General features: G+C 40.2%; 1 protein-coding gene across 2 annotated transcripts in view; it reads right to left on the minus strand.

The window, feature by feature from the left end:
* Ipo11 (importin 11) overlaps positions 1-16,101 on the minus strand; it is a 184,346-nt gene that overhangs the window by 96,888 nt on the left and 71,357 nt on the right. For both annotated transcript variants that reach the window (XM_036207023.1, XM_036207022.1), the window contains exon 21: positions 9,418-9,533. In XM_036207023.1, coding sequence (XP_036062916.1) covers positions 9,418-9,533 — 116 coding nt within the window. The remainder of the gene's footprint in view (positions 1-9,417; positions 9,534-16,101) is intronic.

Raw genomic sequence — 16,101 nt, forward strand, 5'->3', positions numbered from 1 at the left:
TGTGACGTCCCCATCCTGTGTGCATGCACACCCATGGGAGACAGAGGGCAACCTGGGTGTCGTTCCTCAGGTACTGGCCATCTCTTTTCATGTTCTCTCGTTGACCAAGAACTCATGAACTATCTAAGTTGGCTGCTCAGCAAGCCCACCCTGGATCCACCCATCACTGTCTTCCTAGTACTGGGATCACACTGGCGTGCCTTCAAGCCCAAGTTTGGGTTCTTCCTTCTGTCCTCCTTTCTTTCTTTTTTGTGGGTTCTGGGAATTAATTCATATCTTCATGCTTGTAAGTCAAGTGATTTACATGATAACCTATTTCTTCAGTCCTGTATAATAATATTTTTATATACACAGTAGAAATAACAAACGTATGTTAAAGTAGAATAACAATTACAATTTTATACAAAATCATGATTGTTATAAGTAAAAAAAAAAAAAAGAAAGAAAAGAAAAAGTTATTTTGTTCTATAGAGCCAACACTGTTAGTGCAGGAGCCAGTCCCGAAACTGTGAGCACGGGCCAGGTGGGATTGCTAGTCTAGTGGTCATAAGAGCAGGAGAGCTGTCTCTGACCCCCACTAACTCTAACACTAGGAAGAGCAGGCCCTGCACCTTGCCGGAGCATTACAACAGAGCCAACCCTGTTAGCGCAGGTATAGGTGAGCCAGCCCCAAAGTTGTGAGCATGGAAGAGCTGTCCACATTTCCCATCTGGAACAACCCTACAGCTGCCCAGGCCCAGACCCAGTGTTATGACTTGGCCCTCTCCAACATCCGCCCATTTATGATCTGCTGGAGCAGGTGAAGGGCCATGACCCAAAGACCCAGAGCTTCAGGATCTCTATAACACAGGGCGGCAGCGGCGTGTCCAGGAGAGTCCTGGTGGAGGCCCAGCATCAAACATGCAATGGAGAGCATGGGCCCTTGAACCAGACCAATGACTCTTTGCAATGAATACCTGCAAATAGAGATGTATTGACAAAGGGGTATATAGAATGACTTGATGGGTCACACTGCAGCTTCCATGACAAGATTCATTCTCTCTCTCTCTCTCTCTCTCTCTCTCTCTTTTTTTACCCAGAGCTGAGAACCGAACCCAGGGCCTTGTGCTTGCTAGGCAAGCGCTCTACCACTAAGCTAAATCCCCAACCCCCCATGACAAGATTCTTAATTCCTTCCCTTTTTTGATTTTTACCTATTTTATTTTCATTTTTTTTCCCACTTGAATTTAGTTTTATTTGGGGTGAATGCAGGAGCAGAGGGTAGATGTGAAGGGATGGGAATGAATGGGCTCAAGATACATGATGTAAAAAACACATAAAATAAATAAACAAACAAATTTAAAAAATTAAAAGTTATTTTGTTCTAAATTTTCTGATCAATTCCTCCAATGACAAGCTATTCTAATGAATTAGTAAAACAACTTATGCTAAATGATTTCTAAAGATGAAATTATAAGTCAATTAAATTAGTAGCCAATATCATGGATTTAATAGTCCAAAATAGTTTTTAAATACCAAATATATAAAAAGAACTTGAAGGAAAATTGTGAGTATCATAATAGCAGAAAAATAAAACAAAACAAGAAAAAGAAGCTAATCAAAATTAGTATTTGATATTGATACAGTTTGGATCTTCAAAGGCCCATCCCTGTGCTGAAGGCTTGGACCTGAACTAAACACCACTCTTTAGAAGTGGGGCCTTCCTGGGAAAGTTCATATGCCTGGGGGCATAACAATGATGCATATGGTGGTCCTCCAGCACCTTCCACCCTGTTTTTCACACCTGCCATATGTGCATGGGCTTCTTCTCCCCCTACTATGAGGTACTGGGTGCCAAAGCCCCTAGCAATGGGACCCATCAGTTGAGGACTGAAACCTCCCAAACAGTGCGCCTTTCTGTTTTATAAGCTACCCTTGGTACTTGTTAGGAATAAAGCTAACATAAGTAACAATAAAATCATTTCTTAAACCTTCTAAGTACCTACCAAAGTTTCATAGCAATACATTTGTGCTGATATAAACACCTTGCATTACGTTCTCTACCTCCTCCTTTATTCAGTGCACACATGGAAGGTGCCTTAGTTTTTTTTCTTGTTCCTGTGATAAAATACCTTGATGTAAGCAACTTCAGAGGGAAAGGGCTCACGCAGACTCAGTTCAAGGGTGTAGAACATCATCACTACAGGGAAGTCGCGGCAGCAGGAGCGTTCATCACATTCACAGCCAGGAAGCAGACATCCATTAATGCTGGTGCTCAGCTCACTCTTCTCCACCATCTACAGTGCGGAGCCCCACGCACGGTTCCACCCCCAGTTACGGCGGCTCATCCAGGGACAATTAACCCAATCAAGATAACCTCTAAGACACATTCTCAGAGGCTAACTTTACTTTAGAAAATCCTTCACAGGTGTGCTTGCAGGACTATCTTCTTGGTGATTCCAGATTTTGTCACAATGACAACAGTAATTATCACAAAATGTCTCTCATATATGAAGTGACTTAATAAAAGATAAATGAGTAACAAGAAAACATTAAGGTCTATTCACACAAAAATATGACTATACAAAGGAAAGAAACTAATTTGAAACAAATGTTTCAAATTACACAGAGTTCAGCAACATTGCGAAATATATCTATATAGAAGATCAACTGCCTCTATAATAGGAACAGTTCATATGTAAAGGGATGATGATGTCAGAATGACAGATATAAATGTCCAATACCACAATGATGTCAATTCTCAGTGAACTGCCAAACAGAATCAACATAATTTCATTTAAAACCCATTTAAAGAGGGACCCTGGAAATTATGCAAACTATAAAATGATTTGGAATGAAAATGGCCAAGAACTAAGAAAAAAGAGAATTAAAAAAAAAAAAAAAACATAAAAATTTATTTACATAATGGTATGGGAGTTAGGGAGCAACTTTTGCTTAACCAGACTTCATGAATTACTCTAACACCCTAATAATTAACAGTAAAGAAACCGCATAATGGCCAGGCAGTGGTGGCACACACTTTTAACCCCAGCAATCAGGAGGCAGAGGCAGGTGGTTCTCTGGGAGTTCCAGGACAGCCAGGGCTATTACGCAGAGAAATTCTGTCTCTTAAAACCAGAAACAGTGGGGGCACCAGGGCTGTGGCAGGGCATAATAAACCTCTCCCTGCCAGTGGGTCCAGATTAAGCTTCTATAAGAAGCTTGCTCTTTCCCCGCTACTCTGTCATTACTTTAATAAACAGACCACTCAGACTGTCACATCACTTCCTGTACTAACTTCCACAGTACAAGTCAAACAATCCAAAATGGGGAAAATGTTCAGGTACTTAGGTCCAGAGTAAACTGAAACAGATGAAGAAAGAAGGCAAACAATGTCAAAGCACAATTCCTGATCATTAAAAATAAGAAAGTTTTCCAAACCTGCACATGGCGCACACTACCACCACCACCACCACCATAATAACAAAACTAAAAAATCAGTGGTTGTGGTTGATATAGTATGCACCCCAATAAACTTATCTGGGGGTCAGAGAACAGAACACCCACAATATTAAACACAGAGGTTAGGCAGTGGTAGCAAACGCCTTTAATCCTAGCATTCTGGAAGCAGAGATCCGTCTGGATCTCTGTGAGTTCAAAGCCACACTAGAAATAGCCAGGCATGGTGACACACGTCTTTAATCCCAGGAAGTGATGGCAGGAAGCAGAAAGGTATACAAGGTGAGAGGACCAGGAACTACAGCCTTTTCAAGCTTTTAGCAGCAGTTCAGCTGAGATCGATTTGGATGAGGATTCAGAGCATTTCAGTCTGAGGAAACAAGATCAACTGAGGAATTGGCAAGGTGAGACTGGATGTGCCTTGTTCTGTTTCTCTGATCTTTCAGCGTTCACCCCAATACCTGGTTCTGGGTTTGTTTTTATTAATAAGGCCTTTTAAGATCCATGTTACAAGTGGTCATTAATGTTGTGGGGATATTTGTACACTGTGTGAAGATACATTGCTGTGATTAGTTTAATAAAAAGCTTAACGGTCAATAGCTAGACAGGTAGTATAGGCTGAACTTCCAGGCAGAGAGAGAGAGAGAGAGAGAGAAAGAGAAAGACCTAAAAACCTGGGAGAAGGTAAGCGACACAGAGAGGAAACGGGAGTTGCAAGATAGAAGAAAGGTAACACCACACAGAATATAGATTAATATGTGTTTTGGTTTTTTGGTTTGTTTTTTTTTTTTTTTTTTTTTTTTTTTGAGCTGAGGATTGAACCCAGGGCCTTGCGCTTGCTAGGCAAGTGTTCTACCACTGAGCTAAATCCCCAACCCTAATATGGTTTAATTTAAGCTATAAGAGCTAGATAGGAATAAGCCTAAGCTATAGGCTGAACTTTCATAATTACTAAGAACTTTCTCTGTCACTGTGATCTGGTGGCCCCAAGGAAAATCCGACGACATATGATCTCCTGGTGTCCAATGAGGGGCTCAAATATCCACACAGGGCCTGAGAAAGAGGTCTCTCAGGTGGGCTCGGCACACAGAGGCACAGCTCTTTTAAGAGGCCCCACTGTGCGACAGAGCACTTGAGCAGCCAGCGTGCTAGGTAAAAATGCCTACCCCATCATGGTCACAGCAGTTTCCCAGAGCTGGGGCAGTCAATGTGCCAGCATGAGGCTAGACACTCAGGGAACCAAGTGGGGCAGAGCCAGTCACCAGAGCCTTGTAGCCTTTTAAGGTTTGTCTTGCAGTCAGAGAACACTGTAGGTATGCAGTAAAGCAATCCAGACTGAGAAAACCTTTAAAAAGATACAGTAAAAATGGGTACAAACAGTGACAGGAAAAATATGAGTAGTTTAAAAATAATGCAATCTTTAAACAGAGTAAAGCAATGCAAAGCAATGGAAATACATTATGTCTGGAACCTATGTTTCTTTGCTGACACTGATTTTTTAAATTGTTTTTTTGGTTTTCTGAGACAGGGTCTCTCTGTGTAGCTTTGTGCCTTTCCTGGATCTCACTTCATAGCCCAGGCTAGCCTCAAACTCACAGAGATCTGCCTGCCTCTGCCTCCCGAGTGCTGGGATTAAAGGCATGTGCACTGACACTGCCTGACACTGAATTTTTTAAATGCTAATGTACAAAGAAAAATAGCTGCTGAGAGGCACTGGATTATGGAAACTGTTAAATTAAACCAACCTATATATTTTAAGAATGTCTTAACTTCAAAATGGAATTCAGAAAATATGATGTGTTGGAGGAGAGGTTGTGTCCTTGTTTCCAAAGGAAACAAAAAGTTATGTTTCTCATCAAAATTAATGGAGATCAGATTTGATTGGTGAAAACCTTGGAGGCATAAAAAAAGAAGCCAAGAAAGACTACAGGACAGGTGACATATATGCTAATCCATCTAATATGGGACCAGCTCTGAGACTAGATGAGACGTGATAAATCTTGTTGGCTACAAAGTCCTCATGATTTATTATTACATGCCATCCTTTCATATGGCATGGATAGAGGTTTGGTCATACAGTCCAAACAGACTTATGAAGTTCACAGCTGCCTTTTACCTGCTCTAACATAAAACAAAAGATTTTTTTTTTTTTTAGACAGGGTTTCTCTGTAGCTTTGCACCTTTCCTGGAACTCACTCTATAGACCAGGCTGGCCCCAAACTCACAGAGATTCACCTGCCTCTGCCTCCTAGTGCTGGGATTAAAGGTGTGCGCAACCATCACCGCCTAAAAGATCATCTTTAACTGACTTGTGCACACTACACATTCCATACCTGTGTTAATATATATATATATATGTGTGTGTGTGTGTGTGTGTGTGTGTATGTATGTACATTATATACATATATATACATGTGTATATATATATATATATATATATATATATATATATATATATATACACACACACACACACACACACACACATGCTATCTTTAAAAGTTTGTATGTTTTCAGAACAGGACCAGATACCAATAAAGACAAGTTGTCCAGGTGATCCAGCCTTTCAGAATGCCTCTGTTAGTATCCTAAAAATTCTGCAATCGGAACAGCTTCAGAGCTGCTAGCTGAGATGGTCCAGCTTCACGAGCTACTCGAAGCAGGACCTCAGATAAGCCCTGCACGTTCCCATTATACAGAAACTGACAAACGTTTGTTTGCTCTCCCAGGACTTGACCACTATCTCCATTTTCTAAGGGTCCCTACAAATGCTGTTGTCCCCTAGACAGCAATAAGTAATTTTAAGAACACAATGTTCACATTCCCAAGAGGTGGGGTGGGTGGTTTTGGGCCATTTGGTGGATTATGGATATTTATCATCATTTAGGAGGGTTGGTTATAAGTTGTTATTGGTCATAGAAAGGGAGGAAACTAAGCAAGGGAGGTTAGATTCAGGGATCTCTTTCTGAAAAGAAAAGGAAGATTCAGGAATGATAGGATAAAAGTGTAGATTATTAAATTCACTTTAAACTAAAATATAACTATTAATCTCAAATATTTTGCTATGGATTTTTGTATAGTGATACAAATCTAAAGTTATTTTTGTTAGAAAATACTCTATATATGATTCTATTCTTCTTAAAGAATTGGGATTTTGAAATTTTATATTCCCAGGCTTCTTATATCTCACCAAGCTCTTATTTTAGGCCATAACTGTTAGCTGACCATGGTGCATATTTTACTGAGAAAATACAAGGAATCAAATGGAACACACTATAAAATTTGGAAATCCACATTTCACTTGCCAGTCACCTGCTGCTGCCCAATTTCAATCCTTTCTTAGGATTTGATGCTTCAATTACTCCACTCTCAAAGCAAGCAGCTTCCCTCATTCTAGACATTCCCCATTCCAGATTACACTCCATATGATGCTAACAGTGTGAAGCCTCCCAAAGGTTGTCAACACTCACAGCCTGCACCTGATTCCCTCCATTCATTATTTTTCCAACATTACAGATAAGGAAACCAAGACTAACAGATATGGACTTATGTCAATCAAACTTGAATGCTTGAATGTGGTGGGACTTGGAATGACATTTGTATCTCTCTGATTCCAAATGCGAGTTTAAGCCCATTAAGAAAAGTGCATATGAAAAACCTGTGCTTGTTCTTTTCCCAGAAAAACTTAACAATTAATACATTAAAAAAAAGTAAAAAATAAAAAACTTGGGGCCATGCGGTGGTAGCACATGCTTTTAATCCCAGCATTCAGGAGGCAGAGCCAGGTGGATCTCTGTGAGTTTGAGGCCAACCTGGTCTACAGAGCGAGATCCAGGACAGGTACCAAAACTACACAGAGAAACCCTGTCTTGAAAAACATGGACACAGGAGTTCATGCCTTTAATTCTAGCACTTGAGGAGGTAAAGCAAGAGAGCTGCTGTGATTAGAGGCCAACTTGGGCTTTATAAAGTCAAGTCTAGGCCAGCCTGGGCTACATACACAATATCTCCAGAAAATAATTACCGTAATTTTTTTATTTACAAATAACTTGAGACAAGGAAAAATGTCTTTAAAAGAACCACACAATTTTATTATTGTTTATAAAATCCACTGAAAACTTGCACATCAAAAACTCATACATCCTTAACAAAAGTGTTAAGTAATACTGAGGCACGCTTGGTAGTGAAAGCTGTAATCGCAGATACTCAGGAGAGGACTAAGGCAAGAGGACCGGCAAGCGCTCAGGCACTAAGGCAAGAGGGCCACAAGTACCTGGGTAATGAGGCAAGAGGGCCGCAGGTTCAAGGCCACCCTGAGCTAGGCAGACTTTCCTAGAGTGAAACCTTAACTCAAAAACATAAAATAAAAGCCAAAGAAAGTTGCAGCTACATCTTGGTGGTAGAAATCTTAATCTACCACATCCAAGGCCCTAGATTCAATCCTCAGTACCACAAACAAAAATGTCTATAACACCAGAATTCTGAAGCTATAACATTATACTATTTTAAAGTTTTCCTAATATTTGATGTCATCCACAATCTGTAAGTTCATAAACAAAGGTTAATATTTTAATTTATAATTATAATCTGAAGCAGGTACTGGCAGGCCTTACAGGTTATGGGGAAAATTCAACCCACATTCCATTTTCTACAATGATGTTTGTCTACTGATTCCATCCTGGCTGACTGTTCTGACACTGAAGCAGCATGGAGCAACATGGGACACATCCCTATCTACCCTGTGCTAAAACATCTGCAAGTTCTGACCTGGGGCAATCCACCCTTATACAAATACAAACCTATAAATTACAGATTTCAACAACCTTCGGATTGAGAACCACTATCTAGATCATCAGGTTGTGACCCCCCCCAGGGGTCAAATTACCCTTTCATAGGGGGTCACCTAAGAACACTGGAAAACACAAATATTTATATTACAATTCATAACAATAGCAAAATTAGTTATGAAGCAACAATGAAAATAATTTTATGGGGTTCACACCATAAAAGGTAACATTATTAGGAAGGTTGAGAACCCGTGTTCTAGACACTACTCAAATAATAATCTAGAAGACAATGAAGAGTACATTCGAACCAGTAAAAGTCTACCCAGTTACATTTAATGCCGTTAATCCAACATTCTGATACAGAGCATTTATTTACAATTTAGTAATTTGCACCAAAAACAGTTTCTGAGAATCAAAACTCTGGAATTTCATTTTGTATCTTTATAGTGTTGTTTATATAATGCTGAGGATTGCTCTCGGGGCCTTGCAAATTGGAGAGAATCACACTACCACTGAGCTAACGCTAACCCAAATGAAAGTGCTTAATTTCTAAGCAAAACCAAGGAGAGAAAAAGGGGAGAAGCAGAGCAGGAAGGCAAAGAGCAAAGGTCCACAGCAGTGTGCGGGGCTGAGCTCCAGCGTCTGGGCACCCACTGGCAAGGCGGAGGTCAAAAACAACTCAATATCCCCAAAACTTCTTATTTCAAACACTCAAAACTTTAAGATCAATTTGTGTTTGTGAAAGTTACCAAGATGCCTAGCTTACAGGTCAAATTCCAAATATGAAATGAAGCATGGTCCCTGTTATGATTCCTCTGTTTTTAAAGACTTGTTTATTTATACTTTATGTGTGTAAGTGTTTTGCCTGCATTACTAACTATGCACCAATGACAGAAAAGGGTGTCAGATCCCTGGGGACTGGAGTTACAGATGGTTGTGAACCACCATGTGGGTGTTGGGAACTAAACCCAGGTCCTATGGAAGAGTAGCCAGTGCTCTCAACAACAGAGCTATTTCTCTTTACCTGTTTATCATGAGCCTACACTGAGCAGTAGCTGGAGGATAACAATTTCTTGTACTTATTATTAAATGCTGAGTATTCAAAACCTTGTTACATGACCTCTACTCTATTGAAACACAAGTAGAGAAGGCAGCAGTAGGGGAATCCACAGTCTCGAGTTTTTCCTCTTACCATAATTCTAGACCATCTTCCAGAAGATAGACATGAGGAGGCTGGGAAACATCTGTACTCAGCTGGATAACTGGGAGCAGGAAAGGGTACAGGTTCTTGCTTTCTGCTCCTAATCCCTATGGGAAGTATAAATACAACTTATGATAAGACATTCTAAGATCTCTCCCACCACCAATCAATTACCTGCCTCAGAAAACAATTTATATAAGATAAATAAGACGCTTTTAGAATAGTCCTTATAATAAATCCTAGCAAACAAAGTTCTATTTATTATTAAAAAGTTAAAAAGTCGAAATATTATCATCCTATCTAAATGGCAATATGATATATATTTGAGTCAAGGCTATATGTATCTGTGCCTTTTAAGAAATTCCACCAGTACAACCTTCCTTATCTGAAATGCTTAGAAAAGAGAAGATTAAGATTTTGGATTTTATTGGCAACAGTAGTGCTTGCCTTTAATCCCAGCACTTGGGAGGCAGAGCCAGGCGGATCTCTGTGAGTTCGAGGCTAGCCTGGTCTACAGATTTTGGATTTCATTTTCTACAATGTTTAGAAATACATAATAAAATGCCTTGGGAATGGAACCCAAATCTAAATATATAATTCATTTACAATTCATACACACCTTATACATATAGCCCGAAAGTAATTTAATAGAGTGCTCTGGTGTATCTATATTGCTTGGTAAGCCAATTGGGAATTCTTTAATTATGGCATCAAATCAGTGCCAAAAGTTTACTGTTTTGGAGTATTTTGAATTTTAGATTAGGAATGCTCAACACATGTAAGAAATATTTGTTTTCCCATGCTATGACTACAGAAAAAGTATTAACATTGCTATTTTAAACTATACAAACACTTTCAGCTTAATAACAAATATGAAATGAATCCAGCCTAAATTGTTTATTGTGATCACGGTACATCCATATTTACAATACTAAGCAGGTAAGAAAAGACACGTGGCAAAAAACGCAGAGAAATTTCAAAATTACAAACTAGATTTAAAGAGACAGAAATTTATATAACAATTCCTCAGCAAAGAATTCATAAAGATACCTATGATTCTGTATATTTAGGAGATAAATAAAAATATCTCCAAAAGAAAACTGACAGAACTGTCAGAACCAGTTAGACATGAGAAAAAGAAAAGGATAATGAGGAAAAGGGTAAAAAGATTTTTATATGTTTTCTGGATGCATATATTATCTTTCACGAAGAATTTTTATTATATGCGTAAAGCATCTAGAACACAAAATTGGAAGAAAAAGAGTTTAATCTAAATTCTAGTCTGCCTGCTGCTCTCCTAAGACAAGAGTGATTATCTCACAGTGGAAATACTTTAAAGCAAACAAAAAGAACTTTTGAGAGAGAGAGAAAAAAAAAAAAATCAATCTCTAAGTCATAATAAATCCAGAATGGAAATATCAAATACCATACTTGGGAAATCTTGTAAATGTCAACAACCTATAGGAAATTCAAATGCCATAAACCACACACACATCCATTCCTCCCTGACCCCTCCTCACTCCCGGTCCCGTCTGGTTTTGATTTTGTTTCAGGAGACTGAGCCTCACTATATAGCCCAGCTGGCCTGATAGTTACTATGTTTCTATAAATGTTCATAAGCAAAACTCATGCGTTATTAAGTAACCTACTGGAAGTGATAAAGAGGGGAAAATCATACTCTAAAATTATTATAGATAATGTATCTTTGCAATTTCCTGTGAAACTTTTTTTTCCCAACTTAAGAAGACAACAAGGTATGGTGATATGTGTCTATAAGCCTAGCACTTGAGAGGCGGAGGCAAGAGGATCAGGAGTACAAGGTCATCCTAGGTGAGTTCAAGGTCGTCCTAGACTACATGAGACTCTGCATGGAGGAGAGAAAAAAGGAGAGGAAGACAATGAATGGAGCACCCGACTGATAATCAGCCAATTGAGCACACTATGTAGAAATCTATTTCCTCTAAACCCATTTCTGAAGTTCAGACACTCAAATGGCTACAGGATATAATGGTCTAGAAGGCATCCTGACCACAAGTGTCAAAGCAACCCATTGTATTAAAAAGAAAAAGTTCCTTTTTCATACATTTCCTTTCTCAAGTGACACCTGTAATAAGATACCTCACAGCCCCCTCTGGTTCCTCCTTGTGCTCATTCTGCATCTGCACAAGCCACAATTCCATCCCATAATGTTTTCCAAATTGTTTCCCTTCGTGCTATTGACTTAATTCCAGCTCTGATCATCATTTTCATTGTTAATAGATTTTCTTAACCTTGACATGGTATTATTTCAGTTCCAAACCAGTGTTCCAGTACTGCTCTGGGCTTTGTTTCTTTCTTTTGAAGAAAAATGGTCCTCTCAACATTGTGCTTTTAGCCTTCGTGATCAATCTCCCATACACAAGTTCTGAAGTTCATTGTCCAAACTATATTCTCTATGCAATATTAGACATTACTATGTTGAGCCTGGCGGTGGTTGGTGCACGCCTCTGATCCCAGCACTGGGAGGCAGAAGCAGGCGGATCTCTGTGAGTTTGAAGCTAGCCTGGGCTAGAGTGAGTTCTAGGAAAGGTGCAAAGCTACACAGAGAAACTCTGTCTCAAAAAACCAAAAAGTGGGGAGGGGGAGAAGTTACCATGTTGACATCTGTATAAAGCTGACTAATTCAAACAATGGACAAATAAGTTTACTACTTGTCCCCAAAAAGCAATCAAACAGTATGGGACTTTTTAAAAGACCTATAACCACAAACACAAAGAGACTATCAGAAGAGATAAAAGTGAGAGGTGAAGCAGTAACGGACTTGGCCACACTAGACACCCAAGCTCAACTTCCACAGAAAAGGGGCCAACAAGACTGCCGCTCACTGCGGCTCACTGGCTGAGGATGTTTGCCACCAGGCCCGAAACCCAAGCTGCTCCCCAGGATCCACAAGGTACAGGAGAACTCATTCCAGTAAGTGTCCTCTTGTCTCTACATGCTTGTTGTCACACTCACACACACACACACACACACACACACACACACACACTCACTCACTCTTGCACTTTTAAGTTAGACAGACCATGCAGAGAAGGGAAGGAGGCAGAGTGCAGCCTGGTCTACACGGCTAAACCATTTCCTACTCCCCGCATGACTCAGTAACTGGTGGGTCCAAGCGTTCTTTCAGAACCGTGTGCATGTTTAGGGGTCTAAGAAGTGAAGGAAAGTATGCTAATAAGATAATTTCTGGAAGTTTAAAAATAGAATTAACAAAAACTTGTTTTGTTTGAAAAATTACATAATAAAATCTAATATTATATATGCTCATAAAAGCATTCAAGGTAAAACAAGAAAAGGAAGGAAGGAAGGAAGGAAAGTAGGTGGGTGATGCAAAGAACTCATCTACACACATAAGCATATAAACAACTGTTTCCTGAGCAAGCACAAACTGGTTATGTATTTTCTGGTGAAAACAAACAGATGCTCCCAGAACAGGAAACCAGTAGGTAGTCAAAAATAGGTGCTTAATTTACAAGAGTAATATATTAACCCAAAACAAGTAGGAAACTGAAGGGCCCTTCAATAGGAATGGCATCATAATATTATTATGGAAGTTATTCCTATTAAAACTAGGTAAAGGGGTTGGTGATTTAGCTCAATGGTAGAGCGCTTGCCTAACAAGCGCAAGGCCCTGGGTTCGGTCCTCAGCTATAGAAAAAAGGAAAAAAACAAAACACAAACAAAAATAAACCCTAGGTAAATCATCAGGAGAAGGCTACAAGTCACAAGTTCCCTAGACATGCTCCCTCCTCCACTCAACTGTGCAGTGCCCACTGCTCTACATACAAACACAACACTAAGACTCCTTTAAGCTGAAAGTGCTTACAGGTGGACTGCGCTTTGTGTATACTCAATGTTTATAATAGAATATAAACACTTAAGAAAACACCCAAGGGCTGACAGACATGAAGAAAGCAGCTAACATGAAATAAAACAAGAAACAACTAAAAAACAGTATCCTGAAGGAAACAAGTCAAACAGAGTAAAAGCCTGGAAAAAACCTATCATATAAAATCAATAACAACAAAACTCTAAAGTCACAAAACAAAGACAAACTGAAATAACAAAATGATTATTCACTAAGAATTAAAAACAGAACCCAGGGAATGGAGAGATGGCTCAGCAGTTAAGAGCACTGGTTGCTCTTCTAGAGGACCTGTTTTAATCCCCAGTACCCACATGGTAGTTTCCAACTGCTGGAACTCAGTTACAGGGGATCCAATGTCCTCTTCTGGTCTTCTTTGACACCAGGCATGCATGTGGTACACAGATCCATGCAGACAAAACACCCACACACATAAAACACATCACTAAAGTTCAAAGAGGGGGATACCTCAGATATAAAAATATGAGACAGCGAGAAAGCTCAACTGAAAATTTAAAAATAAAGTTGAGAAAATCTCTTAAAAGTGGGATAAAAGCACAAAGACAAAAACCAGACAGACACACAAAGGAGGAAAAGGTCAGAAATTCAGAGACCGAGTTTCGAGTATCCATCACCTCAAGAGCAAAGAGAAACAAATAAGGGGGAGAGGCGATCAACAAGACAGTTATTTCAAACCCCAAATGAGCTTCCAATATGAACTGTCTAACAGCCGCCTGGAGCACTAGGACGAGCGGTGCTGCAGAAGGCCACTCCCTCACACGGCCACTCATTCACAGAGTCACTCACTCACAGAGTCACTCATTCACACGGCCACTCATTCACAGAGTCACTCACTCACAGAGTCACTCACGCGGCCACTCACTCACATGGCCACTCACACAGCCACTCATTCTCACGGCCACTCACGGGCTGCCCTACGGGGGGGGGGGGGGGGGGGGGGGGGGGGGGGGGGGGGTAGGGTGCCGGGCAAATGGCAGCAGCAGACATTTAAAAAGAATTCCTCTGTAGCTAGTTAAAATAGAGCCAGCTCTAGCACCTGTTCATAAGTACCAAGTAAAGAGAATCGAGACTTAAAACACAGCACAACAGTTCATATTTCTTCCAAACAGTATGCTGTGGATATCGCTCTGTGGAAATAAAGTTCTGTTTGGTCAATGGCCAGGCAGGAAGTATATGCGGGACAAGAGAGAAGAGAATGCTGGGAAGTAGAAGGCTGGAGAGACACCACCAGCCGCCGCCATGAAAAGCAACATGTAAAGACACTGGTAAGCCACAAGCCATGTGGCAAAGTATAGACTAACAGAAATGGGTTAATTTAAGATAGAAAAGGTAGATAACAAGCAGCCTGCCACGGCCATACAGTTTGTAAACAATGTAAGTTTCTGTGTGCTTTCTTGGTTGGGTCTGAGCGACTGTGGGACTGGTGGGTAAGAGAGATTTGTCCTGACTGGGCCAGGCAGGAAAACTCTAACTACAACAGTAGGAATACATGATGTGTGCTGAAGGAGGTTTGGACATCGAAATACAAGTGTGATTATGTAGAAAACCATGTGGAGTATCAGAAATCTAAAATGATCACCTCACTTTTTGCTCCAACACCATTTATTCAGTCAAACAATACTCTAGATAATACTCTAAAGAGACTATAAATGTAGCTAAATTCCCAACATAAGAGACTTTAAGAGTAGGAGATAAAGCTGGGCGGTGGTGGCGCACACCTTTAATCCCAGCACTCAGGAGGCAGAGGCAGGTAGATCTCCGTGAGTTTGAGGCCAGCCAGTCTACAAAGCAAGTTCTGGGACAGCCAGGACTGTTTTACAGAAAAACCCTGGCTTGAAAAGCCAAAGAGGGGGTGGGGAATCTCCTGCCTAGTTGCTGATTTGTCAAGGGATATGGAGGAATTTTAGGAAGGGCACTGGGGCAGCCATCAAGTAAACAAAGCACTTGGTACAACAGGAAGAACAAGACCACAGGCTGAATGAGTTGGGAACAGATCATCTCTTAACTATTAAGTTTCTCCTCTGCCTACGTGACTATCAAGCTGACAAAAAACCAACCAACATTTGCATATTAAAGAACTAAAAATTAATATGGGTATGAAGGTTAATAAAACTGTCAACTCCACAGGACGTAAAATTACCTAGGGCAGTGGTTCTCAATCTACGGGTCACAGTCCCTTTAGGTGTCACCTAAGACAACCTGTATATCAGATATCTACATTACAGTTTACAACAAAATGACAGGAAGCAGCAATGAAAATAACTTTATGGTTGGGGGTCACCACAAATGAGAAACTGTATTAAAGGGGTGTAGCATTAGAAAGGTTGAGAACCACTGACCTAGTGAGAGACGTTTTTAAATTAGTATATTTGAGAGGGGGGAGTCACAAAATAAATACACACAGAAGTAATAAAAACAAAACAAAACAAAACAAAACAAAAAAACAATAGGAGCTAAGGAGATGGCTCAGTTGGCAAAGTACTTGCCATACAAACATGAGGACCCATGTTGGAATCCTAGCACCCACATAAAAGCCTGGCCCATCAGCACACACTTGTAATCCCAGCACTAGAGAGGCAAACACAAGAAAATCCTTAGGGTTTGCTGGTCAGTCAATCTAATCAGCAAGCTCCAGGTTCAAAGACCTGTCTCAAAAAACAAGATGCACAATAACTGAGGAAGACACGCAGCAGACATGCACATGTGCACGTGTGTGCATACAGCAGCGAATGCCTTCCACAGCCTCTGTA

This window comes from Onychomys torridus, chromosome 15 (assembly GCF_903995425.1).
Source record: "Onychomys torridus chromosome 15, mOncTor1.1, whole genome shotgun sequence".
In the NCBI taxonomy this organism is placed as follows: Eukaryota; Metazoa; Chordata; class Mammalia; order Rodentia; family Cricetidae; genus Onychomys; species Onychomys torridus.